This window comes from Chaetura pelagica, unplaced genomic scaffold (genome assembly GCF_000747805.2).
Source record: "Chaetura pelagica isolate M959 unplaced genomic scaffold, ChaPel_1.0 scaffold278, whole genome shotgun sequence".
Classification (NCBI taxonomy): domain Eukaryota; kingdom Metazoa; phylum Chordata; class Aves; order Apodiformes; family Apodidae; genus Chaetura; species Chaetura pelagica.
In genome coordinates, this window is record NW_009954497.1 from 4,506,398 (window position 1) to 4,530,760 (window position 24,363).

Genomic DNA, 24,363 nt, shown 5'->3' on the forward strand with positions numbered 1-24,363 from the left:
ATATGCAACCAGAACTTTCAGGGCCAGGAGAGAGGGAAGTGAGATGAATGTTTGTTTATGGAACTAGGGCTGGAGTGAGATCTAATTGGTTGGACATCTCTCCTGCTTCTTTTCACACATCTCTAGTATTAGATTCTCCTCTCTTCAGCTCTTCTAGTGCAGAACCTGAAATGTATCAAGAGAGGCAATGGTATTCCTAGACCTCCTCAAAGGTAATGGTAGGTTTATAGACATCCTTATTAATTTTTTGGCTTATATGTTTAAACCATTCTTTTCTGACTATCTGTGACCCATAGCAGAGGGTCCTATTAAGAGTCCTATAGCCAGGTTTTATTGCTGATTTATTTTTCAAGGTGATTTCAGGAAAACCATCTCCTTGTTCCAGTGCAGGATTGAGATCCAAGGTACCTGAGCGGTTTTTTTGACTCTACCACTGGTTAACAGGAGAACGGTGACTAACCCTCCCCAGCCCCAATCTTAGTTTCTGGGTTGTTTTGTTTGTTTATTTGTTTGGGTTTTTAAATGTGTTTTGCTGTTGTTTTTTGTTTGGGATTTTTTGGGGGGTTGGGGTTTTTTTGTTTGTTTTTGGTTTTCTTTTCTATGGGGACAGTATTGCTGACCTCTGTTGCTTTGAGATCTGCTACTGAAAACTATAAAAATCTAGAACTGACTGGAACTTAGAAATTACTCTCAGCACAGTTGTATATGCCACAGTTATTCTATTCTGTCAGGCAGGCAAATACTCCAGAAAATGTGCATCCTTAAGGAGAAGATACGGTACAAGATAACTTACCGTGTCAAATATGATTGTGATGAGGTAACTTAATCTACCTGCCATGTTGGATGATTTTTGGTAGCATTCCAGGTAGGGAAGCCCAGTTTGTTCATAATTTCTGAATAAGTAAATTTATCAATCACGGGTAAGTGGTCTCTGTCTAGATATCAGTTCTCTAGAAGCACAAAGTAAATATGTGTAATACAAATCACTGTCAACTGCTTTCCACATAGGAAGTGTAAAGTTCCAAGTTTCCATTCAGGAGTATGTAAATTTAAGTGTCCTTTATGCACTTTTAACATAATCTGGCTTTTTTATAGCTACAACGGGTACTTTTCAGTTAATTTAATACTTAGATTTCTAGAAAGAAGTAGGAATGGAGCAGAAAGACAAGGCTGAAAACCCACCTTGAAAACAATCAGAATTACTTAAAGAAGATTAAAAAAGGAAAAAACCAGTTTCCTCATTAAGCACAGAAAGATTCAGAACAACTGGTCTGAAAGTCTTTAAAGCTGCATTTAAATTCTGGAAATATGAATAGGCTAGAAATAGAACGACGCTCAGATCTTACACAGGATTAACAACTGTGAGCAAAACTCATGCTTCTCTTCAGTGGCCCACAAGAATACAAAATTCAATTAAAAATTGGGATTGACCCATTACCACCCTATGAAATTTCTAGCTGGTCTGAAAAATGAAATAAAAACCCAAATTAAAATAGTTACTTATAGTGTTACACTAATTATGTTCAAATTCAACTCAATTGCATTAGCATCCTATCATCCCACATGGGCATATCCTACTGCAGACATGTTTAATACAAAATCTTGAAGAGATTGTTGAGTTTTCAGAATGGGCCAAGAAGTTTCAATTTACATACAGTTTACTCATGCATCACATTGTTTCTAGATATTTGTATTAGTTTTTTAAATGAAATTTAGACAGAAAACTTATTAAGCCCTTAACCAATATATTCAAGGAAAGTTACTTCTAGCAATGGTATTAAATCTCCCCTGCTGCATTTTTTCATTACTTCTTTTCCTATCTATAGTTTATATTTTCTTCTTTACAGAAACATTGTTCATAGTTACATAGTTTCCTTAGCCTTCTCTAGACTAAACAATGCCAATTCCTTCCACCCTCCCTCCTGCTGCCTCTAGACTGTTGTTCATTCTTTTTATTCATTACTGGATTGTCTCCAGTGTGTCTACATTTTTCTTGAAGCATGGTGCCCAAAACAGTACTTCTTTGTCACATTGTCAAGGAGAATGGAAGAATTACTTACATTGCACAGAACATTTGTATTCTAGGATCGTTTTCTTTTGCTTAAATGTGGTAATACTTGGTAAGTGCAGGGACCTTCTTTATTTATTAAACTGAAAATGTATGTTTGGAAATATTCTCTTGTGAAAACTGGTTTCAGGTACAGTTTTGTGATCAGGGTCTTAAGGCCAGAAAGTTGTAAATGTTTGTTTTACTTTACTACAGGGCATGCCAGTAAACTAGGAGGTAGTTCTGATTTACTGTACAAAAGGGTCACTATTTACAGGTCCCCTAGCAGGTTTGGTTTTCAGAGATGGATAGCAACTGTCCTATTTTGTATTTTATTCAAATAGCAACAAATACTGCATAGCTTTATAGACACAGGTACTGGGTGGAATTTGAAATGAGTTCTCCCTACAAGGAACATCAGAGCACTGACATCTTCTGAGATACATACACTGTTATAAATTATAAAGCCTTGTATACCTAATGTAAATATTTATTCTAACAATTGACACAGAAACTCCCTACTATTACTTCATTTTGTTGCCTTAAACGACATTTTACAAGGAGGATTTGGTATCAAAACTTGTGTATTATTTCTTGGTGTGAGAGCAGGTAGAAAGGATGCAGAACAGCAATAAAAATGTCCTAATTATAGATAACTTACTTCTTATTCTTCCACAGATTTCCTGCATGGCATGAGCAAGTGACTTAACTGTCATGTTTCTCTGTGTCTTTGAGCTATTTCAGAAAAACATTCTTATATTCCTTCCAAAGGATTATGTTTTTTTTTCCATTTATTGTTGGTCAAGTTTCTGTCTGCTAATAAGGAAAGACAACAGAATCACAGAATGTTAGGGGCTGGAAGGAACCTCTGGAGATCATCAAGTCCAACCCTCCTGCCAGAGCAGGCCCACCTAGGGCAGGTCACACAGAAACATATCCAGATGGGTCTTGAAAGTCTCCAGAGGACACTCTTCAGCCTCTCTGGGCAGCCTGTTCCAGTGCTCTGTAACCCCTACAGTAAAGAAGTTTTTCCACATGTTGAGGTGAAACTTCCTGTGCTCTAGCTTGCATCTGTCGTCCCTCATCCTATCACAGGGTGCAACTGAAAAGAGATTGGCCCATCCTTCTTGACACTCACCCTTCAGATATTTATGTACATTAATAAGATCCTCTCTGTCTTCTCTAGACTGAACAGACCCAGCTCTCCCATCCTTTCCTCATAAAACAGATGTTCCAGGCCCTTAATCATTCTCGTAGCCCTCTGGTGGCCAAAAGACTTTGTTATCTTCACATTAAAGCAGATTATACCCACTTTGATTTTGAGACATTATTACCTTCAGGGGTGCAGTAACATTATGATTCTATGTTCTGGTCCATATTTTTCAGCCAAATATTAATTGGCTTTTAGGAAAAAAATAAAAATAAAGGCACACCCACTAGCAGTGCTTAGTTGAATCAATAAAAACCAAAGAGAAATACTACCATATATCTAGCAGTGCAGCTTCTATACACTCTCACTCTTGTTAAACAATGGTTTAATGCATAAAAGCTTTGGGTAACAGCTAAGTTATAGTGGTCAAAGTTTTACAACAAGTATAGATATTGTTTTATAATTCAGTTGCCATTCTGGTATTTCCTCAGCAAAATAATGTGGAAGGCTTCCCTTCTTTGCCCTAGCTCTCATTTCAGTTGTTTAATGTATTAAGCCATTAAAATTTATTTTGCTTTTTATCTGCATTTTAAGCAGTGGAGGAAATTAATTTTGTCTATTTTCTGGAGAAGTTACATTAGTCTGCAGTAGCAATTTCTCTGAAATTAATGATTGTTTGGCACATCCTAAATACAATCCACTGAAGATTTCTGTAATTTCCTATGGTATAGGTTATTATTCTAATCTTACTTACCCAGCCTTGAAGTTAGCTCTTTGACGTCATTGTTTGTCTTCAAGGCAAAAACCACTATCTATTGAACTGTACAGCTATTAGTTTCTGGTTTAACTCTTCTATTTTTTTTTTTTTTTCAAGTTGTAGACTTGCTTAGTAGTGCTGGCATAAAAGTGGAATAATAATTTCAAATATACTCATTCTAGTTATCCTCTGCTATAGCAAAGAACCAGATTTGACCTGGAGTCTCACTTTAATTTTTCCATGCAAAGTCTTACAGCTATAATAAGCACTAGACAGTCCCACTACAGACTGTGGGACTAGATACCTAGAAAGTTCCATTTTGCTTAAGACTCACTGACTCCTATGAACCAACATATATGTCTAAAAACACCATCCAACATGCTGAATCTCTTTCATGTTTGCCCAGTACTAAGTGTAATCACTCTTTGACCTCTGGATAATATTTGAGTAACTGCAATAAGTATTGTTGACATGCAATATTTCAAGAATAGAAGAGTTAACAATAAAAATAATTTATTCACATCTATCTCCTTATTTGCATTTGAAATACTTCCATCTTTCAAAGTTGACTACCACAGAGCTAGAGGCAATCACTGGAAGTCACTCAGAAGATGTTGCAAATACAGGCCTGTATCCATTAACAATTTCTGGAGGATGCTCACTGAGAACACTTATGAATTCTCGAACAACTTTTTCTGTTGCCTAATGCAAATTCTTCTTGTTGCAGCTTAAAACCATTGCTTTTTATTTTAAGCCAAGAGACTTAAGTAATAGGTTCCCTACTTTGTTGCTATCCTTTATGCACCCGAATAGGATGAGAGATAAGGGGCCTTAGTCATCAAAAGACATGGCTGGCCACACAAAGGTTGCCAATAAGCCAGCCTCTTCTGTCCCCACAAATCCTGTTGCAGGTATGTGGACTTAGATTTATTTTTTTTTTTTAAGAAATATAATAAAATTACACTAACTCAAACTATTTTGTTATATAACACACACTTGAAATTATATGTGCAGTATTGTGCATTCAGTAATGCAGCATCAGCAAATTCAGACCAAAATTGTGAACGAATTGTGAACCACAGTTTAGTTCTAGTCTCTCCTTGATTTGCAGTCTGTACCTCTCACCCAAACATGATTTCACCCTCTCCCCAAACCTAAGCGCAATTTTTTAAACACTAGTTTCTCTATGTCACAAAGTAATTCTCTCTATACCTTACAGATTTGTATAGTTCAAATTCCATAGGGTTGAAATCTCTCCTAGAAGACAGCTGGTTGTGGTAGAGCACATGTCTGGAGTCACACAGTAGAAGCTCCTATCTAGTCATGAAGCACTGACAGTGACAATTTGCAATAATCCCTAATTTTGCTAACCTGGAGTCACATTTATCTCCCCTACAATTCCAGCAGCAGTACCTGCCTACAAATATATTCAGTCTCCTAGCCACCCACCTTCCCCATGGAAGAAAAGTCACACATGCTGTGTTCCATTCAAATTCTTTTCTCATTCTGATGTTGCTTTATGTCAAATTTATAAGGATGGAAAAGGCAGAGACTGCAGCTCATTTATCCTGAAACACAGAAAATAAACAGAGAAAATAAAGAGACTACTAGAGTATTAGAATGAATTGAATTAGCAACCAACACCAAACACAATGCATTCTGAAAAAAAAATAAAATGCTAAAAATACAATTTATTGTATTTTGCTTAGACCTAGTGCCAAAAAAGTACTGTCCCTCAAAAATAGAAACCCTGGTTATTCCATTTATAGCTTTGTATCATTTAACCCTTTAAGCCTTTGAGAAGGAATGCTCCTTGGCTATAACAGTAGATTTTCAAGAGTATTAGGGTTTGGGTAGTGGTGGTGGAATGTGTGTTGTCACAAGATAGTATTTGGCTGCTGTGAAAAATAACGTAGTTTTAGGCAAATTAAGACCATCTGTCATTATAGTACATGAAGATGGGACTAAACTGCAAGAAACTCAATGTAATAAACTTTAGATAATATAAGGAGGTTGGAGTCCTGTAAAGTTCTGACACAGTAATTGTGAAGAACCTATGTCATTTACAGGGGAAAAATTAGCTTCAGATCCACAGATATCTGGTTTTCTAAAATTGTTGGTAAAATTTTTCTATTTTCTACCACAGAAGAATCTCTTGACAATGGTGCTGTTCATTGCTTTCTTTTACCTATTTTCCACCTATTTCATCCTTGACTAGAAAAAAGCAGTGCAGAAGAAAATGAGTCATGATACCATTCTGGGATTGCATGGTTTGATCCACTGATGTTACTGCTGGCCTTCTCTACCTTCCTGCATCTTCATGGTGCTTAAAACCTACTGAGTTGCTGGTGAAAAGGTGGCCTGATCATAAAGACTGAAGATGAGATTCAAGTCTTAATGGAGGAACTAGACCCATGTCACTATGTACCATCTTATGGTCTGAGAATGTATTTTTTTTAAAAGCTTTTTCATAATGTGGTTACTGTGCAATGGATTAGAGGTAGGGGTGTAGGAGTGTAAACGGTACTTCGTGACATACCCTGCTGGCAGGCAAGTCTGATAGTCCCTGAAAAGTAGAAGGCAGGATTCTGGGTTTGTTTTTTTTCCTAACCATACCTTGGTTTTATCTGTTACTGCGCAGTAATTAATGTAAATGTTATTTATTTTTAACGCACACAAGTAGATGTAAATGTACCTAACTACAACGCAAGAATCCATGAACGTGAATCACTCCCTTACTGACACTACGGAAATAAGTCTGAAAACGTCCTCTGCTCTTTACAGTCCAGTTTAATATAAGCCACTCTCTTTCCACATTAAAAGCTGAAGTGGCAACCATCCCAATAAGACCAAGTCCTGCTATCTGATCTGCGAGAAGTCTGTAGGAAAGTAGTAATAACAGTGTCCAGCTTACTGCGAGCACACATCTTCCAGGGATAAGTTATGGGTGAAATAATTTCAGGACTGTGGCATTGGCAAAATGTGCAAGCCAGACACAGGAAACCAAGAAAAATAAGACAAACCACAGAAGCCTCCAAAATTATATCATTTTTGTAGTTTAGTGAGAAGATGGATGTTCTCACTGTGACTGACCTCCAAGAACTAGATTTTTAAGCCAATCCAAATATTAGCTTATTTTTTTAAGTCTCTGAATATTGATATATTAGACACGGGGCAATCCAGCTTAGTTTTGATCAGCTTTTTAGGCCATTAATCAATTTCTACTTTGCTTAGCAACTCCAGATCGGGAAAATAAGTTATACATTTTTTTTTGACTGATTACCTTTTAAAACAAACAAAAATATGTTCAATGATTTCTTGTACTTAGCAGCCATTGCCTCAGAGGTCAGTGGTCTCTTTATTTACACTAGAAACAATTTATAAATAAATACTTACATTATTTAGTTTTCGCTACAATTTTTTTTAAATGTCCATTGTAGTTCAGGTGAATATTGAAGGTCATTGTATTTCCTAGTTAAAAATAGTTTTAATATGGTAAAGTTAGCATTATCTAATTTTAAATGGTCTTGATTAGAAAAGGAAGTTGAGCAGTAAACTAACTAAAATTGTATCTAGTTTAGCCAAATTAGCTAATTTTTTAAAAAAAGTTATGCTAATGATATAAATATGGCTGCTAATTGACCTCAAAATATCTATGTTCACATGCATTCATTGAATGCTTTGAAAGAACAATTATCTGCTGAAAGCATATTTGCCAGCTATTCTACTTAAAGTTATTTCTATTTGTGCCACATGATTGGTTTCTATGACAGGCATTTTTCCCAGTATGGTCATAAATTCTAAACAAGAAAATATTGAACAAGACAGCTATGGTCTGGATTTTTAATTTACTAATATTACCTTCTGTACTAAAAGGTAAAATTATTTTTAGTCTGTGCACACTCACACAAAGGGGACAGCTTACCCCTCAGGTACTCAGAATCACTGGCCCAACAGGGGGAAGGCTCACTCAAAGATACATCTAGGAGAAATACATCACTCACCAAAGATGAGGTCACTCAATCTCGAGAAGTTTCCTTAGGAGGCTTCCCAATCCAAGGGGGTAGGCTTCCTGGCAGATCCACTACTCACAGGGAAAACCCAGCCAGCTTCCTGGCAGGCGGCTCTGTTTTTACAGACTCAGTTGGATCTGACCTGTGGTCATTAATTCGTTATTCTACCTGGGTCAAGACACCCCATTGGCTGGGAACTCTCTTCATTGCCAGATGGTTCCTCCTGGCAATCACCAAAATGCCCATGAAAACCAGGTGCCACCCTATCTACTGGCAGTTTGACAGCCCAGCAGGGTTTAATACCAGAAATCTGCCTCAGCACCACTCAGTCTGACCCAACAGAAGTGGGCCCATCAGGTGTTCTTTTGCCATCTCCAGAGAGCTTAACAGATAATATAACAACCCCCAGCAACTGGAGGCAGGGGGGATGGAGCAGGAGTGCTCTGTCACAACTTCCTTCTCAAAAAAAAAGAGGAAACAAGGCTTTTCAAATGCAGGTATCAGGAAGGGTAATTATTTAATAAAATACTACCATAACGCTGTAACAGTTAACTGCAAGCATAGGAATTAAAAATTAGCGTTAACTTAACTTTTTAAGTTAAAAATTCATTAGCCTTAAGTTAAAAGCTCTTAAAAACTCTGTTTAACAAAACCACATATCTCATGTGTTTTCAAGTGCAATCCAATTCCTTGTTTTCCTCTCACTTGACAGCTTTTTAAAATTCTTGTTTGGAGAACACTAAATAGTAAGAATGTGGTAAAGCTATTGTTTTTATTGTTCAAGAGTTTAGTTTAAAAATGAGAAAGCTGAAAACTTCTCTGTCGTTGACAACCAAAGAGTTTAGTGGTCTGTGTAAAATTAACTGATTCATTAATCTAATTCATAGCCAGCTCTGAACTAACATAAATATGTTTGCTTACAGTGGGAGCAAGAGGCAAGCTGCAAGGGGCAAAGTTTTTTTGTTACTATCAAGATAAGTAGCTTATTTTAAAGAAACAAATACAGATCAAAACACAGACAAGAAATAGTTTAAGTTCTAAGCCATGTTTCTTTTCCCTTGCTCCTGTGGAGGTACTGACACCTTCTGGAAGTGAGTGAGATAGCCAGACTTCCAGCTGTAAAGTACTGCCAGAAATAAATTAAATTCGGCATCAAAGAGGTAAACTTTACTGTATTTCTGGAAGATCTCTCACTCTGACTTGAATCGTGAGTTCTGCTGAATACTAGCAGAAATTATTAACGAGGAAAGATAGTGTTTATTTCAGATAAATAAAAAATATAACTAAATCCAATTAGTATGAGCATAAAAGAAATACATCTAGTCACTCCCTTAATTTACTTTTCTAAAATGAGCTAACAGATAAATATTGTTTAACTGTCCTCCCTTAATACAACAGATAAAAATAACAAGCCAACGGATGAAAGACAAGCTAGACTTAAACTAAAAAGCAAATCCATCACTTGAGTGTTTGCTATTACAAGTGTTGCATGATTTCTCCTCCACTGCAAGTACTTAAACTGAATGTTTTCTAAACAACAAACTCTGGTGCTCCCTGTGATACTGGACTTGAAACAAGCTAAACAAAATCCTAAATTCCAGTTTGACACAGGCTGTAGAGTAGTTCATATTAACTTCTGTTGTTTTTAAAGTTGTGCAAAGAATAAAACATCTAATCTTCCCTGACTCAAGTCTGTGTGTCTTACTGGTACACGCTGTATGTACCTCAAACACTTACATTTCCTTGCTCCAGGTCGTAAGTACATTTGTAACACTAAACTAAGTTGCTTGGAAGCCATTAAAGAAGCCTTCCCGAATCTGGATCATACACGGGTGTGTGCCATGTTCCAAATCCAGAATTTTACATCTGTTAAAAATAAGATTTTGCCTGGATCACAGAAGCATGGGGAGAATCAAGCTATTGGAACAGAAACTAATACTTCACACAAGGCAAGTCTCCTTGACAAGCATTTTTGTCCTAACTGACCTAGTATTTTCTTCCTCCATATGGGAGACTAGAAAACATGTGGTCCCCCTTTCCACAGAGAAGAACTGGAGATCAACAGTACTGTCACATGGTACACTTTGGGATGCATAACCTGAACTCAGCAATGAAAACAAGGAAGGTCCTACTTGAAACAGGGCAGTAATTCATGTTGTTCACCAGAGAACATAATTCTTTAGTCTAGAGTGAAGGTGAAAATTTATTTTTAAGAACTTTTTCCTTTGTATGCTAAATTCTGTTATACAATTTTTCTCATCTCTTCCCTGTCACTTGGAAGTTTTCATCATCCAATACAACTTTTTCTTGCATGCAGAATTCATTCTATTTCTAGTGCAGTGCAGACACAATCTCTGTGGAATCACAGCCTCTCTGTCTTGTATTCCCTGCCCACTATGTATTCAAGGCTCTATACCATATGGGTTATCCTGCAGATATGGGAACTGGTATGACTTACCAAATACCATTGAAAAAGTAGATAAGGGCCTCATCAGATCCAGTGCTTCATCATTTAGAGCCCTTTCTAATATTATCAATATGATTCAGTTTTGTCTTCCATAATTCCTAAGATACATCACCAGTATTTTACAGCAGAGAGGCTTGAAGCCTGTATTTGTGATGATTGTTCTTTAAGAGTACTTAAATCTGTGTACTCCACTGAGAAAGAGTAATTCAACAGTATTGCATAAAAAAATAAAATCTGAATACACCAAGCTTCTAGTACTTCATTAACTGTTTTTACAATGTTAGCAAAGCCCTATGGTCTTTCAATATTCTTCAGTCCCATAAAAATGACTCTACCTACTGTACTGATTAGTGTGAGGGAACATGCAAATAATATAAACTGCTGTAATTAGAAAAATATTTAACCAGAAAGACTCGGTTGAATTTGGACAAGTCACTTGCTAGTTTCAAAACCATTACTTAATTTGGATGATCATAAACTCTCCTATTAATTCTGTGCAATACTATTTGCAGTTCATATGACCACTCTGTCAAAGGAATGGCTAGTCAGCACTTTCAGAAATGAAGTTTGAGGGGACCACTATTAGTAAATTTAGTTTTTCCAGGCCAGATTCACCCTTTTAATGGGAAATAGAAGTGCCATACACTTTGTAAGAACACATTGAAGTCCTGCTGATAAAATCAGAGAATACTAACTTTAAAGAAGTAAAATAGTAAAAAGAATATTATATTTAAAAACAATGTGCATAAAGACATATGCTTCCAAGTTGCCATCTGCTTTCATTTCTTCCTACCAATTTACTGTTTTTCAACCACCCTAATTTTTTCCAACTTTCAAATGTCTGCGTTTTATATGAATCAGCCTCTTCCCCCCACTTCTGTCAAAGCTGGGTGGTTTTTTTGTTTTGTTTTCATTATTGTTTCTTTTAATTGGGGCATGTTTTATATTCTCTCCCCACTGCCTCCCTCATTATAACCTGTAACAAGTTTCTTCTATTTTAATACTGAATAATTTTTATTATGGAATATATTACCCTAACCAGAGGCAATTTTAACTCAGGAATGAAGTCTTGCATAAATTCATTTGCATATATGCTATCATAAAAGAAACATCAACCAAGAACTTAACTGTAAAAATTAGATGTTATTACATGCTTACATCTTTTACGCTTACATGTGATATAATAGAGGCCTCTACTCAGCTGCTTTCTGAAAATAATCCTCTATCATGTGAAGTTAAAACCAAACACCTCCAAAGCACAAAGCAGAAATTACATGTTTTTTTTAAGAAATCTGCTTCAAGATCATACTATATAACACAGTTTAAAAAGCACTTTTGCATTCATAATTCCCCTAATACCTAACACTGAAATAGCCCTCCAGCAAGTTAGTTCATGCCCGATGCCTTTTAAGGCATTGTCTATTATTTTTTTACTCTCCATGCGAGTGTATACACAAAAAAACCCACAAGGCACCCATTTGACAAAATAGTGTCACTATGGATGTATGTATAATATTTATTTATTCCAATTCTCTCTTCAGAGAAGCTGGAGTAAAACAAGTGATGGTATTTCCAATAAATGAACTACAAGAACAGGTAAGGCAGTATTTGCAGGCAGGAGAATTAAAAGAGGCAGGATGACTTTCACAAATGTAGCATGCATGTAAGATGTCACACACTCCCTCAAAGTTACCTGTCCTTGAAAATAAAACACAAGTGTTTTGCCTCTTCTGATGATCCACTAAAGCAGGATCAAATGGCTCGTTGACTGAACAGGCAGGCAACAGGCAAGGATGGACTGTACAAAGATGCTTTGCAACTCCCACACTGACAAATAAGCAATGGAGGAAAGTAAACTGGTTTTGGTTTCTCTTCAAAGATAAATTGTCATTATTACCATATTTGTAGCAACACATAAAAATCCATTGTAGGCAATAGTTCTATGACCAGAAACACAGAAACGTTTTTCCCTGGCCTTTGTCACATCATACCAGAAGTAAAAATCCTCAAAGATCAATATTAAAAATCCCTGCCTTTCTGAAGCAGGGATTTTTTTTAGTGGTGTACAAGTAAGAGGAAGTTGTCCTCACCATGACTGCAATTCCTTGTAGCCCATACTTTCAACACAAACGGAAAAATAAAGAGCACTGCTCCCACAAATCTGTAAATAATCTACTATTCTAAGCCGCTTCTTTGTAACTTAATGCATTATCTTAGACAATGCTATGTCTAAGATAAGACAAATTATCTTAGATAAAAAAGTACAATAGGTAATTTTCAAACTTGACATTCTTTCAAAAAGCTGAAAAATGTAGGAAAAATATTAATCTCAGGAATGGAAAAGGATACATTTCACAGGTTAAGATATCCTTTTATACCTTCATCTGCTGCAAAAAGAGATACTACCCTTTCCTAAAAAAAGGAAAAAACAAATTTTACACTTTACACTGACTCAAACCCTGATTAAAGATAGAAATCTAAAATCCCACCATACTATTTCATGAAAATTCAGCCATCCAAATCAAAGACCCTAGTCTCCTGGATTGTTTTCATTTAGTTGATTGGATCTTGAAGACTCATTTGTTGTCAGGACAATGCTCTTTTGTAACCCTTACATCTAAGGACTGATACTTTGTGTCTTTTCTTACATAAGACTACAAATGCAGAAAGTGCAGGTAAAGCAGAGGAACACACTGTCTTCAAAGATGATACAGATGTGAGAATTTGGGGATCAAGTATTTGTGATACTCCTTTCTGCAGCCCCTGTTATTCCCACAAATAACATGAATGTATCAACCAGAAAGCTAATTGTCTAGAGAGTAAGTCTTACCTTAAAAGGAAAAAAACAGCTGTCAGAGTGCTGGAATTATAGTGAAGGCTGTTATGAACACTGAACTCCTGTTTTATTCCTGTCTTAGAGCCAGATTAGGCTCTAGAGGAAAGAAAGAGGCAAAAAATTATCAACTGTTAAAAATTCATTTTGCCTTGTGCAAAGGCAAAGCCATAGCTGTTGTAGAAACCTGGATTGCATGTGTCACCTACCTAAAAAGCCCAGGGGCAGATGGAAAAGGTTTGGAGAGAAGCGTAGCATGGGACTTTGAATAAGAGAACACAGGCATCTGAAGGATTTTATTCCAGTCAGCATAGAACTATACCTTTCAATTAATGCTTTTGTAAAAAGGGATGACAAATCACAAGTCAGACTAAAATATATAGTTGGTTTTCAAAGCATCTTTTCTATACTGATGAAATATTCAGAAGGTAAATTATGACAATGATTAAAAACGCATCCTATTGAGCACAGCATACAGTTCATTGGAATATAGCTCTCTGAACATGACTACGTTCCAGATGATTAAAGATTTCTTCTTCTGTTTCTGGAGTGAGCTGTATATTATCTTTGATAGGAGACAACGGATCTGATTTTTTACAGGAGGGAAGTTTTTCAGACTCTCTGCACAAAAAAACACAAAGACAAAACAAAACCTAAGAATGTTATCATATTATATGTTTCTAAGCATAGGCCTGTAAAAACATATGGGTTAAAACACAGCAAGACCCTTCACCTGACTAACCTCTTACCTATGAATAAGCCCAAAATAAAAATTTGAGATGTAAAGTTTTAATTTGAATTTCACTATAATTGAACAACTTCACTGAAAGTGATTTCAGCTGTTCAAGTTATCCTGTGGCAGAATAATACCTATTAGCTTTGTACCTGTAAGACTGTATGCACCCCATACAACTCTGGGTTCTACATGTTTCCTTAGAATTAAAGTCTTCTCAATAACTGTAGTTTTATATAAATCCCATGCACCTTGTCACCAGGATAGAACAGGTCAGTGTCCTACATCCTTTGCCATGGGACAGTATAACTCTCAAGATATAAGGCTAATTTAGAAACATCTTTAAAAATCTGAAAAAAAACAAGAAACAGAATCACAGAATGTCCCTGGCTGGAAGAGACCTCCAAGATCATCCAGTCCAGCCTTAGACCTAACACCATAAACTCACCACTAAACCATGTCCCTAAGCACCAGGTCCACCTGCCATTTAAATGTCACTAGACATAGTGACTCCACCAGTGCCCTGGGCAATCTATTCCAATGCCTCACAGCCTTTTCAGTGAAGAAATGCTTCCTAATATCTAACCTAAACCTCCCCTGGCACAGCTTGCATCCATTCCCTCTGGTCCTATCACTCGTTGCCAGGGAGAAGACGCTGTTCCCCTCATTGCTCCAGCTTCCTTTCAGGTAGTTGTAAAGAGCAATGAGGTGTCCTCTCAGCCTCCTCTTCTCCAGACTAAATACTCCAAGCTAAGTAAGACCTGGCAGAAAGAAAATCCTTTTTGTCAAATAAATCAAGAATTCCCTAAAAGCTAATAAAACATGTACTTTCTTTACATTGAAGTAATATGGACAAAAATATATATCTACACTAAATATCCAGGAGTTACAGACCAACCAAAACTGAGTGGATAAAATGTCAATGTTGGGTCCTAAGTCTTGCAACCATCAGTGAATGAACGGAGAGCCATTTAGGCTCACTCTGCTCTATCTGCTTGTGTTTTGATAAACCAGAACACAGTAATTTTCTCTCTGCAAACAACCCTAGTCAGGCATTCCCAATATGAGGGCAAGCAGTACATACACAAACATTTCCACTTCCTCTTTAAAACTGTCATTCTTAACCCACATCAAAAGGATAATAAAAAGTAAGATTTCTAAAGATGTTAATACTGCAACTAATATTTTTTTAAACATAACTAATTTCTATGTTTACAAACAGCCTGCAATAAGGCCCAAACTTACTAAAATATAATACTAAAATCTGACTTAAAATGTGCTCACCAGTCTCACATTTGCTACCCAATACAGAGAGAAAATTTTTTTCTTACTTGTGCTTGGTTTCAGGTTAATAAGAATAATAATATTATTTAAATAAGATTTATTTATTCAAAGTTGAGATTGCTACTTGAAGCTAGGAAAGCTTGGCCACCAGGATTTTTTACTTGAGCCTGTGAAAATAGTGTAACTTAAAATATCTACATGTGTTTTTTTAATAATTATTGTCCTTCAAGTTCAAACTTTGAAGATATCTGCAGAAAATTCAAGTTAGCCAAGTCATGAGCACAGGGGAAAACAACAGCATTTTATAATGTGCAAAAAGCTCTGATACCTAGAGACTTCAGCAAAAAGAAATATTCCATCAGTACACCATCATCTTGAAAGCAGAACAGTTCTGACAAAAAGCCATCTCAAAATTTGAGAGGCACATAAAACTAAATAGAAAGAACATTCTATTCAATTATGTTTGGCAACTTTTATGCACCTTGGCATTTAGACTAAGAAATGCTTTTTGGTATTTGATGTCAACAATGGTAATAATTTTAATATAAATTATGTTAAACTAAACCCACTAATTAATTAACTAAATTAATTTTAGTGGGTTTTCCTGGTTAGGAAGAAAAAAGTACTTAGAGCATATTTACCACAAATCATACTTTATGGTTATATCCAGCTTAGGAAATTAAAAATTGTATGTAGAAAATATCATTTAAGCTACTTACTGAGTTGTGTGGAGGAGACATACATAAAGTCTGCTCTGCAAATAGTTTTTTTGGGAAAAAATATACAAGGTACTATGTAACAGGCTAGAGCAACTCACCTTTTAAATTGGAAGTTTTTACGGAGGTCACTAATGGTGATTTGCTGTCCCAGCTTATTTTCAGCATCACAGTCATTTCTCTTCTGCACAGGTGACAGTTTCCTGCTTAATCCACTTACTTTAGCTGGTATCAATGGCTTGAGCTTTGTTACAACACGCGACCCTACACAGCTGGATTTATGTAAACCAGGAACCTGTGAAATTTTAATATTAAAGCACAATTAGTTAAAACGACAACCTGTAAGCAACAGACACTATACTGCAAAGTTTACAATTAAAAAAATAGTGCTTCTTATTGTGCTGAGATAATGTAATCTACATTGCCATAACAAGGTGTATTTAGATAGTTTCTATAATCTAAAAAAGTGGAATCTCAAACGTATTGGACATAACACAGCTGAACCAGCATACCAGTTTCCATAGATCTTTGCAGTCTAAAGAGGTTGCAAATACATATTTCTTCTGAATGCAGTCTTTAAAGTCTACTGAACAGCTATTTTCTCATCTGTTTACGTGAGAGAAAAATAAAAACTCTTTGATGTCAACTTTCAGAATTTTAAGAGAAGCTACTCTCTGATAACACTCTGTGATACCTATGACTCCATTTTTCATTAAATCTAAGCAGAACACACGTATCCATATGACTACCCCAAGGATTACTAGACCTGTAGTTGGACCTTCTTACCCAGTTTCTGTATCGGCAACTCAAAATGGCTGTGCTTGGCCAGAAAAGCAAACAGTCTTAAGTTGGAACATATTTGAATAAAAAAAATTAAAATACATAGCTTCATTATATAACTTATTCTAGCTATTTACCACCCTTATTGTTAAAAAATGTATGCCCCATTTTCCATTCACTTATGAGTTTCCAAGCACTGACCCTGGTTTTTATATTCATATCTATATTCATATTTAATGAATCAACAACAGCCCTGAGGAGGATCTGGGGGTTGTCCTGGTTTGAGCCAGGATGAAGACACTTTTCCTTATTATTTTTTTTCCTTCAGTAAGCTTTCCTTCAATTAGCAGTAAATGTTCCAGTTAGTGGACTGATAACGCTGGGATGTTTATGCTATTATTGCCAGGACGCCAAGGCTGCATCTTTGCTCTGCTGGCTCAGATTCTACCAGGAGATCTACAACCACCCCCCCCCCACCCCCATAGGAGGCTGAATTAGACAGACAGCAAAATTGGCCAGAGATATTCCATTCCATATATCTACATAAGCTCAGAGATCACAGAAGGCAACTTCCTTGTTTTACATGCAGCTTTGCCTACTTTTGGGGTTAGTTGAGTCATAACTGTGGTGTAATTCAGTACCTACAAAGGGGTGTAGAATTATGGGTGACTTCACACATATTGCAAAATGGCTGAGGTGACAGATTAGGATCAAATACTATAAAACAAAGAGGTTTAGGATTTTATTTTTATTCTTCCTAATATTCTTGTTCCAATTTTTAACCTACATTTTAAACTCTTCTTCCAAATTTTATTTTAGATTCCAATATCTGCTTTGTCTATTCAAATAGAAACAATGTTGTTTCAATTTTAAAAAATTATATAACCAGTTTAGGGGCAAGAGGATGACATGACAAAATGTAATGTCATTTTGGGAAGAATTGAGATGAGTTCTCTGAAGAAAGGTCTTCCAACATCTTTCATTTTAATACAAAAAGTGTTATGTGATAAATAGCAAATACTCAGATGAAGAAGAGTTATTTGCATTAGTTAGTTAAGCAAAGAACCTGAAGTAAGCAGAGCTGTGCCATCTTCTAAAGATGATTCAGCAAAACAGAAAATATTATTCATTTATGGCAATGAATAATTGCATTATCAAGTCAAGTGTGAATCCCAGAATGATTTCATTGTCTTGCTGAGGAGAAGCAAAACATTAATCAAACGAAAAAGCATCAATTTTTGTAATCAGGTGATCCAAAATAAGGATGTCCATTCCAGCCTTACACAGAAGTTACTAACAATAACCACCAGATGTCATCATTATACAAAACACATAACATTCTTGCTTAGCAGAGAAGAGCTCATGAATTTTACTCTATAAGAAAGAAGTTAGTGGGGGCATACATGAAAGGATGAAAGCATAACTTATGAATCTTCTGGCCAATTCCAAAGATAATGCCTTAAGGAGTTAGAGCACTTTTAGCTGTCAAGGTCTTATAAGTGTTGTAAACTAGTTAAATGGGTCAAGCTCCTAAAAATGTCACAAAGACAAGGCACAAGTTTATTTCTAGATATCTACAAAACCACATACAAGCCAAATTGCAGGTGGCCAAACAGTAAGAAAAATAACTGAAATGCAAGCTCTGGAGTAAAATTGACCATCCTTTCCATATTGATTTGCTAGTGCCTAGCATTTTAACAAAAGTAATTAAACAAGAAAGGCTGACTAAAACCTTTCCAGCTTTTGAAATTTAAACACACTTTTTCTAGTCAAAGAGAAACTAACACTTCTCCAGACAAGCATGGAAATGAGGTTGTATCTTGTGATTGTATCTGAATTATGAAAATGATTGCAATTTGCATCATAAAACCTGTGTGCTTAGCACACCTTAGGAAAACTGAAGTGTTTTTTTGTCCTAGCTTGGCTTCTTATTTTACAAAAAAGTTTCTAAAATTCTCAAACAAGTTGCAGCTGAATTTGGGATTCTGAAATCCCCAATCAACCACAGATGGCCCAGTTATATAGTTCATCTTAGCTCTGATGTAAATGAAAAAGAACATAGTTTTCTCTTGCAAACACCTGCATTGCTTAAGATTCTTTCTTAAGGGGTTCTAGAAATACCAGACAGCAAAAACTGCTTTTCAGTGTTTAGTAGAACTCTTAGTAAAAAGTTAAAAGACTTCTTACCTTGGTCTTTATGATAGTATTTTTTCTGTCAGTTCGAACAGCAGAAAATACTGGAGATGGAGTGCGTTGATCATCAGCCATTTTTGAACTGGAGTCAGATTCCTTCATCAAGAGAAAATTCATTTGGTTTTAAAAGTTTGGGTTTGGGGGGTTTTCTTTGTATGGTTTGTTTGTGCTTTTTTACATAATATATATTTTTATATCTACACATACTTACTTTTTAAGGTAAAATGTTTTCAGCAATTTTAGAGAACTTGTACAAAAATGTGGGCTTATTTTCAAGAAGCAACACTACGGTGACACACATGCTTTCTGAAAAGACTTCCTCAGAGACAAATAAAGATAGAGAACAAAAGCTAGCCTACCAGTTTTTTTTATGACCCACTGTAATGATAGCAACAGAAAGACAAAACAAACTAAAACCAGAGAAGAGACTTGGTTTCAAGTAGTAAGTCAATCCATTGTATGCAATCATGTCACACATTGAGAAGTTCTGTTAGCACAAGCTACATAATCTGCAGGGCATAATTTTAAAAGAGGAAACTTTGCTGCCTTATTTCTCTCACAATTTAGAATGACAGCAAATGGTGAAACAGTATCTAGTTTTCTTACTTCTGAACTGTTGTTAAGAGACACTTCTGGTATCTCTGCAGGCTCCAAACTGCACACTGACGGCTCACAAGACCTTTGAGACTGTGATGACTGTTCCAGTTCCATCAAGGGGGAGGATTTCTCCTCCTGTTCACCATACACTGCCTCAGTCCCTGTTTGTACTCCATTAATCTGATCTTTCTGGGATATCACACAGTTCCTTCTCTGTTGGTGAAACTGCTGTGTATGTGGTGGACCAGTATTTCCTGAATTATTTACAAGGCTGCTAAACCACCGGAAGCAACTTCTTTGTGTTTCTCCAGGAGGTGTAAAGATAGTCCTCGTTGATTTCTCAGTTTCTGAAGATTGAGAAACATCTCCTTCTCCATGTTCTACTTCCTGTTCCTGGCAGTCATGCTCAGCATCTTGAGTTAGATCACTATCATCCTTCTTTGCTGTAGTGTCAAACATAATTGCATCATTGCAGAAAAATCTAAGAAAGTAAAAAAAGGTGATGGAAGAAAAGTTATTGTATGAAATGAGTATGAGTATTAATTTCGAAAAATCCAATAGCTGTCTCTATCCATCAGTTTGATTTTTGAAGTGCCCTTGCAGACACAGCTTACTTTCACAATTGGTATTGGTCCCTCAGGGAGGCATTTAACAGACACAAAAAAGCAGGGTGGGGAGGGGGAAGCATCCATAAGTATGTCATTAGTGGTCTGAAATCTTAATATGTTCTTCATTGAAAAACAAGAAGAATCTAGGAATTGTACAAAATTTAAGAATATATTCATTAATTACCATAAAAGCTCAATAGTGATGAAGTACTTCAGGACTTATCAAGAAAACCAGAACCTATCTAGTTCTTTTCCGTACTATAGCAGGAGAACAAGTCAGAGCTTTTCAAGAAGCTGAGCATTGTTTTAGAGAATCATAGAACAGTTAAGGTTGGAAGGGACCTTTAAAGATCATCAGGTTCCAACCCCTGTGCTATGAGCAGTGACGCCCCACACTAGACCAGACTGCACAAAGCCTCATAAGGAAACTATTATCAATGAAAACTCTTTAATTTTTGATGCAACATAATGGAACTCTCAGCTCAGGCAGATGTGCATTGAAACTAAAAACCATCAGAATTAAGACTGTTCTGTAAGATTACACTGCTCAGAAATATTCAGATTATTTAAGATAAAAATTACACAAAAAGACATAACTGTGATAATGCTTTGTAAAAGCACTTAAAAGAAAATGTGGCCAGATGCAACCAGACAAAAACAGTTGATTTAAAAAACCTAACAAGTGCAAAAATCAGACAAAGCAGCTGCTTTTTTTTTGAGAGAGAGACTTGGAAAAGAAACATGGCTAATTCCTAATTCATTTTAATATTCATAGGCTAGACTATATTGAATAGTCCAACAGCCTTGATTTCTGCAGTAAAAAATTTACATTCTTTATCTTTCTCACACAGAAATAGCATACCTATCACAAGGGATTCTCCGTTTCAGCTCAGGACTACAGGTGCATTAATATCATTGCATAAAAAATTCCAAGCTAGTATTTTTCTTATTTTCAATATTCAAGTTATTTCAGCAACCAGGACAACAAATAGAATTTTGCTACTCACTAAAACATGGGATGCAAGCATACCTGCTTCTTGTTCCTGGAACAATTACAGCATCTTTCTCTTTGTTTTTCCGTTGTAGGAAGGAAGCAAATTTATTTCTAACTCTAAGCAGGGGATTAGAGCTTTCTTCAGTGACAGAATTCCCTGAAGAATCAAGGCTTTGTATTGCTGAGATACTCTTTTGTGCTTGACCATTATCATCATCACTCTCCTTCTTCTGTTTTTTGGCTTTTGAAAATGAATATTGCTTCAACAAATCCCCATCAGAAATTTCTTCTGAATCTAAAGACAATATAAACATCACTGTAGAAACATGGTCTAGAATTAACCACTTCTATGAGAACTAAACATTATGTGTTTCTTTTCATGGGTTTAAAAATATTAGTAACGTCTGGCAAGAATGTTCTTGACAGTACAGTTCAGAAGTCTTTAACACAGTTGTTTTCTAGTACATAGTCTTAAAAGTAACTTTCTATGGAAAAGTATATGGAACCAAGGCAGAACAACTGAAATGAAACATGATGTTGTCTGGGTTTTGTGGTAGGGTTTTTTTTTTGTTGGATTTTTTTTGGTTTGGTTTTTTGTTTGTTCATTTTGCTTCTTGGGTTTTATTTTTAAACACTTTGAAAGCAAAACTAAATTTGATATAAAGGCAAATTGCCAAACTACAAACTTTGATAAACCAGGGAGTAGGAAGGTATCAGGAGTAACAAAGGCAAAAAAGGAGCCCTAGTAGCATAATCAGAAAGCAAAGGAAGCAGAGGAAAACACTTCACATACCAGATACAGACAACGGGAACAAAGAAGTGCCCCTTCTATTATAAGCCCACAAATTATTTCAGCACATTAACTTAAGTGGTGTAGAAGACAAGATAGCACAGATTCACTAGAGAAAGTTGGATAAAGAATGCCCATACAAGGGATACAGGCAGTTCAGTGTTAGAAGAGTACAGAAAATGCACTTTAAATTTTTTGTCTGGTCAAATATGAACTCTAGGAAAAACAGGCTATTTTCATGTCTTCATGAGCCATTATAAGATGGAAATTAAAACAAGAAGATCTAAAAATAAAATAGTTGGTATAAAAAACACAATGTAAAATTAAAAGCAATGAAGTTTTATAACAAGTAAAAGAAAGAGTTAAAATCAAGTGCTGCTGAAAGTTTGCTGCCACCCTTGTTCACTATGTAGGTATTATGGCTCATTAGTCTTACAGCTTGTTGAAAAAAAAAAAAATAGACAACAGAAATTAGTTAGGCCTTTAAAATCTCATGCCATCAAGCCAAAGAAAACATCCTTTCCCCATAATCTTCTACTGCTTATGTACTTATTTTAATAAAAACATACCATTCCTTGGCCTTTTTGCCAAGAGCTCTTTGCCTGAAAGTTTTAGACCTTTAACACTAATTATCTTCTCCATGCCTCTGGTTGTTGGTTTCTCTGGTAAATGGATTTTCTGAGGAACAGTATCTGCATTAGGGTTAAGCTTGTAGTCTCTGCTCCAAATGCTATTTACATGATTATCACATCTTTCATTCCAGCCACGACTCCTCTGCTGCACAGGCTAAAAAAAAAAAAAATAACAACCACAAAACATTAAAAAACAAGGCAAAGGTTTCTAATTTTTTTTTCTACATATTATTTCCTGATTCAGCATTTAAGGACATTTTGACATTTGCACACCAACTGCTGACATAATCTGCACAAACATTTTCTTTTTGTTCCCACATTTCTCATGCTTTGATACAAGTTATTTATACTGCCATGACTTCTTCATGTCAATATGGCTCTAGTGAGCAGCTACCAACAAAAGTGAAAGTTTACATTTTATTTCTATTCAAAAAGGCTACCTTTTTAGAATTCTAATTTTAAAATCAGTTAATTCTGTCAATAGTATTAAGGACTTATCTTTGAAAGTAAAACAAAAACAAGCATTAAAGTCAAATGCCTTGAAAAGTAAGATTTTTGCCTCTACATAAAATGAGAAATATGCCTTTGTGGGAACACACCGAGTCCTGGGGTGCATCAAGCATGGCACAGCCAGCTGGTCAAGGGAAGTGATTGTTCCACTTTACTCTGCACTGGTGTGGCCCCATCTTGAGTACTGTGTACAGTTTTGGGCACCACAGTACAAGAAGGATATATATAAAATTACTGGAGAGTGTCCAGGGGAGGGCCACAAGGGTGGTGAAGGGTTTTAGAGGGGACGCAGTACGAGGAGCGGCTGAAGGCACTTGGTCTGTTCAGCCCAGAGAAGACTGAGGGGAGACCTCATTGCAGCTTACTGCTTTCTCATTAGGGAAGGAGGAGGAGTAGGCACTGACTTCTCTCTAGTGACCAACAATAGGACCCAAGGGAATGGTAGAAAGATATGCACAGGGAGGTTTGGGTTGGATATTAGGAAGAGATTCTTCACTCAGAGAGTGGTGGAGCACTGGAATAGGCTCCCCAGGGAAGCAGTAATGGCACCAAGCCTGACAATATTCAAGAAACTTTTGGACAACGCCTTCAGGGACATGGGGGGATGTGAATTTTGGAGTTGTCCCATTCTGGGGTGGAGTTGGACTGGGTGATCCAGGCTGTCTGAGGAGGCAGTTGAGCCACCATCCCTGGAGACATCTAATAAGACAGATGTGGTGGCAGGGGACAGGGGTTAGTGATGGACGCTGCAGAGTTAGGGTAGTGGTTGGACTTGATGATCTTGAAGGTCTTTTCCGACCAGAAAGATACTGTGATACTGTAATAGCTTTTGCTGCCAAGTCAGCCGTGGATAACATTCAATCATATTTTTCCATGAATGTTCAGACTCACACAAAAATCTCAGTATATAACTTCAGAACAAAGAGATTACCTGTGCAGTATCAGGATTATAATTATCAATTTGTTCCATTGTGTCAATATCAATGTTGCCAATGGCAATTTGAAAAGCCGTATCATCACCAAAATGTCTGTCCCCATCATGTTAAAGGAAAATATCTAAATATTACATTAAATTTCAAGAACTGTAGCATGCAAGTTAGACCAGCAGTATCCCATTCTTATGTCAAAAAACAATGCTAGAATATTAATCAAAAAGCACTAACACTACTGCTCATGGCTCAATCCAATGCAACAGCAACTGTAACAGATCCACAGCTGGCAAATCATGACACTAAAAAAAAAAACCTTCAATGATCAGC

The 24,363-nt window shown here is 36.2% G+C and overlaps 1 protein-coding gene across 1 annotated transcript in view; it reads right to left on the bottom strand.

Moving 5' to 3' along the window:
- Nucleotides 1-13,746: 13,746 nt before the first annotated feature.
- EXO1 (exonuclease 1) overlaps nt 13,747-24,363 on the bottom strand; it is a 17,974-nt gene continuing 7,357 nt past the window's right edge. The window contains exons 7-13 of the mRNA XM_010004594.1: nt 24,036-24,132; nt 22,532-22,748; nt 21,209-21,467; nt 19,580-20,051; nt 18,968-19,069; nt 16,102-16,295; nt 13,747-13,888 (exon numbers count right to left, since the gene is read on the bottom strand). Of these exons, the coding sequence (XP_010002896.1) occupies nt 13,747-13,888; nt 16,102-16,295; nt 18,968-19,069; nt 19,580-20,051; nt 21,209-21,467; nt 22,532-22,748; nt 24,036-24,132 (1,483 nt within the window). The remainder of the gene's footprint in view (nt 13,889-16,101; nt 16,296-18,967; nt 19,070-19,579; nt 20,052-21,208; nt 21,468-22,531; nt 22,749-24,035; nt 24,133-24,363) is intronic.